The sequence below is a fragment of the Limulus polyphemus genome, unplaced genomic scaffold (assembly GCF_000517525.1).
Source record: "Limulus polyphemus unplaced genomic scaffold, Limulus_polyphemus-2.1.2 Scaffold6798, whole genome shotgun sequence".
Taxonomy (NCBI): Eukaryota; Metazoa; Arthropoda; class Merostomata; order Xiphosura; family Limulidae; genus Limulus; species Limulus polyphemus.
Window position 1 is genome coordinate 18,735 of NW_013672408.1, and position 4,147 is coordinate 22,881.

General features: G+C 33.2%; 1 protein-coding gene across 2 annotated transcripts in view; it reads right to left on the bottom strand.

Moving 5' to 3' along the window:
• LOC106474077 (transketolase-like) overlaps nt 1-4,147 on the bottom strand; it is a 23,710-nt gene that overhangs the window by 3,383 nt on the left and 16,180 nt on the right. For both annotated transcript variants that reach the window (XM_013934765.2, XM_013934764.2), the window contains exons 5-8: nt 3,815-4,006; nt 3,579-3,706; nt 1,112-1,311; nt 522-843 (exon numbers count right to left, since the gene is read on the bottom strand). In XM_013934765.2, coding sequence (XP_013790219.1) covers nt 522-843; nt 1,112-1,311; nt 3,579-3,706; nt 3,815-4,006 — 842 coding nt within the window. The remainder of the gene's footprint in view (nt 1-521; nt 844-1,111; nt 1,312-3,578; nt 3,707-3,814; nt 4,007-4,147) is intronic.

A 4,147-nucleotide genomic window follows, 5' to 3' on the forward strand; every position in this document is an offset into this window, starting at 1 on the left:
ATTAATATATATATATATATATATATATATATATATATATATGTGTATGTACTTATCACTTTCACACTAATCAAAAAATTTTAACTCCTACTAGAAGTTAGGCCTAGAAATGAACATTTGATCTTAACATAAGTGTGTATAAGTTTTGGGCTAAAGTAATCCTTACAGAAATCCTACTATTCCAAACTCTGCTATTTTTGGCATATGGAAATAAAATGAGCAAGTGGTGATGTAGTACTGCACTTCAGGTTCTTAAAATAAAGATATCTAGTTTAACTGCCAGTCTCACATGTTGTTGGCCTAACTCACCAGTATTCTTTCCTGCATGAGAATCTACCCTAAATGTTGTTGGCCTAACCCACCAGTATACATTCCTGCACAAGAATCTACCCTAAATAATGTTGGCCTAACCCACCAGTATACATTCCTGCATGAGAATCTACCCTAAATGTTGTTGGCCTAACCCACCAGTATACATTCCTGCACGAGAATCTATGATGCATGTTACTGGCCTAACTCACCAATAGATATTCCTGCATGAGAACCCACACATTTGATGTTCACTTGGGAAATGGCTCCCATACGGAGCTGGTCAAAAGCCCGGGTGAAGAAAGCAGCAAAAGTGCTTACAAATGGAACTGTGCGCCCCCTTGTGGAGCAACCAATGGCCACACCAACAAGATTTTGTTCAGCAATGTAGCACTCAACATAACGGTCTGGAAAAGCTTTCTTGAACTTATCAGAGTAGGTGGAATTCTTGGTGTCACCATCCATTGCCACCACCCTCTCATTGTTGTGGCCAAGCTTTGTTAGGGCTACACCATAGGCCAATCGTGTTGCTACCTGGAATGAAACAATTAAACTTTAGAACATCTCTTGTAACAGATCACTTTCTTCTTGTACTTATAACTTATGAGACAAGTTAGGACTTACCTTCAAAATATAAAATATTCAAAACTTTCCTCAAACAGTTAGTAATTAAAAAGTTAATGATAAAACAATTTAAATTAAAGCGTGTCTTTCGTCATGAATTACATCTCAAGTTGAGGGAGATTATAACAATTAACTCAAACTGTAATGGTTTTTTTTTTTTTTATGCAGTTTCAATCACCTTGTCTCCAATATTGTAGCTTGGAGGTTCAGATAAAGAAATGTTAGAGATATCCACAGCAGGTGCGTCTTCCTTCAAGGGCTTCTGGGGACATAGCTGAGGGGGACCCTGGTTAGACATAGACTTTATAATAGCATTAATGGCATCATCAGCTTTATCTCCTAGAGGCTTACCATGCCAGTTTTCTTCATCTTCAATTCCTACCAAAACGAAAAGACATCATTACACTGCCAACTGAAAGTTTAGGATTTTAAATCAAGGGCAAGAGAATGATTCATTTAAGAGTCTTTTCTTAAACTGATAAACAAGAGACTAGTAGAGTGAATATATTCATGTATACAGTTCATACCTATCAGCAGGTGTAACTAACTTGCCCTACAGTCCGAGACAAACAAACATGATGACGCTTAAGGAAATGGTCCAACTGACCAGTACAAGCTTTCAAGAAAATATTTTATCACAGTACAAAGTTTCCTCAGGAGAATTTCTTAATCGCTCCATGCGACCTCACTTAATAACACTCACCACTCAGACAGTAGCAACATAATACACAGTGTAGTCAGCTTTACTAAAGTATCACTTTGTTACATTAGTCACTTGTTTGAACTCCTGTATACATCAATTAATTAAGCGACAACTGTAGCTCAAACATTTCATTAGTTAACTATCTATGATTTTTTTTTTTCCACCATCCAAACTAAACATTTCAATAAATGCAAGTTAGGAATTCTATTTTTAGTGTCAATGTTTCATAGTTTGAAGTTTTCTTAATTAATGTCTGGGTCAAAAGTTAGTTGTTTTGTAGTCTCAAATGTTCCAGGGTTAAAATGGACCTGAAAGTTCTGTAACTAAGAAAGGGATGGTGTTCACAGATATCAAGTTGAGGATATACATATATAAAATTTCCAGTAATGTAAAATAAAGATAAAATCATTACAGTTTATTAACAATCAATAGTGTTTAATATTGAACACTTGGCTGCAATAATTTCAGTTTGTCGATGGTTACAGTCTACTCAATACCAAACACTTGATCACAACATTCAGTTTTTTTTTTTTTTATGGCTCTAATCTATAGATCTATGAATGTAACATATATGGAAAATCAAATTCTACCAAACTTTTGTTTTTATTTTCTGCCATATAGTAAAGTTGCAGTGGCCTATTCTGACGTTTGTATGACCAACACCCCTAAAAAACTAAAGCATAATTTTGTCCTTATTGTGATAGAATATTTACATTTAAATCACTAAAACTAACCAGAATGGTATTTACACTTCACAAGACTTACTGGCCAATCCCTACATAAGCTTTATTCAAAATGAAAAAGTATCCATGGTTACTTCATCTACCAGCAGTGTTACTTTCCCTATGTCACATAATATTCATCTTCATGAAAACTCGTGATAATATCTCAAACTCTACTTTATTACATGTAACTAAGATATGCTAAATTTAGTCAATTTCTATTATACAGTTGTTACAACTGTGTTTTAATTAGAATAATTCAACTGTTGGTGTTAGGTCACCATGGCACCCTACAAGCTTCTGTAGATGTCACTAAAACTGTGACACGGAACAAGACAAAAAGCCAAGTAGTGAAACTTAAAAACTCAACAAACAGCCATTTTATTACATTCAAGTAGATTATCAACTCAACTGCAGATGCTACAAGTTATTAATAACACTTGAATGTAATAAAATGGCTAGATTATCAAGTCAACAAATCAACTGTAGATGCTACAAGTTATTAATAACACTTGAATGTAATAAAATGGCTAGATTATCAACTCAACAAATCAACTGTAGATACTACAAGTTATTAATAACATTTAAATGTAATAAAATGGCTAGATTATCAACTCAACAAATCAACTGTAGATGCTACAAGTTAGTAATAACATTTAAATGTAATAAAATGGCTAGATTATCCTCAGAAATACCAGTGTTATAAAAAAATTAATTTTGTTACTTTTATCAAATTAAACTTTTTAGGTATGTTTATGTGTACTAGTAGTATGACAAGAGCTTTTCATCCAAAAGTTATTTACTTAAAAGTAACATTCAAAAGTTCGATTCATTACTGTTAATTAACCTAACTAATACTTGATAACGAGGAACCCACTTTTTGGAAAATAAAAGTTTTGAAATGGCTTGACTGGGTAATGAAAAAAACTAAAAATATATGTATTACATTTCGACAAGATTTTGTCATCCTCAGGTACACGTAGTTTACAGAGATATGCTCGCATGTGTGTGCGTGCAGATACTACAGGGATACTAAAAATTAATAATACACTAATGTTTCTCTATTTGTACCTCAGGATGACAAAACTTTGTTGAAATTTTGTACATTTATGATAGTTTTTTTCATTACCCACTCAAGCTGTCTCAAAACTTTTGTAACCTAACTAATATTTTCAACGAGACTTAATATACTGGGTTAAGCTATTAAGTGCTTTACGAACCTGGGATGCCCTTTCCTTTATAGGTTTTGGCCAAGACAGCCGTGGGTTTATCTTTAACGGTCCCAGCGTCATGAAAAGCCTTGCAGAGGGCTTCAACATCATGCCCATCTATAACGTACGTATTGAAGCTACAGAGAGAAAGAACTGAGATAAAAACTATAGGAAGAAAACATTACTTCAAAACACATATAATCAAAAGTTGAACCATCACAATAAATCAATACTTCCAGCCTTACCCAAAGGATTCTAGGCGATTTTTATATAACTCCATCTCATGTTGAAAGGCAGTGGGTTCACTCTGACCTAGGCGATTAATGTCAAAGATAGCCACTAGGTTGTCCAGTTTGTATTTACCAGCAAAAGAAAGAGCCTCCCAGATCGAACCTTCTGCTGCTTCACCATCCCCAATGACACAATATACTCGATAACTATAACAGGGTGAAAACCATTAACCATTAAACAAAAAAAAAAAAAAAAAAGAAAAAAAAAAAAAAAAAAAAAACAAAAAAAAAAAAAAAAATAAAAAAAAAAATAAATAATAAATAAATAATAATAAAATAAATAAATAA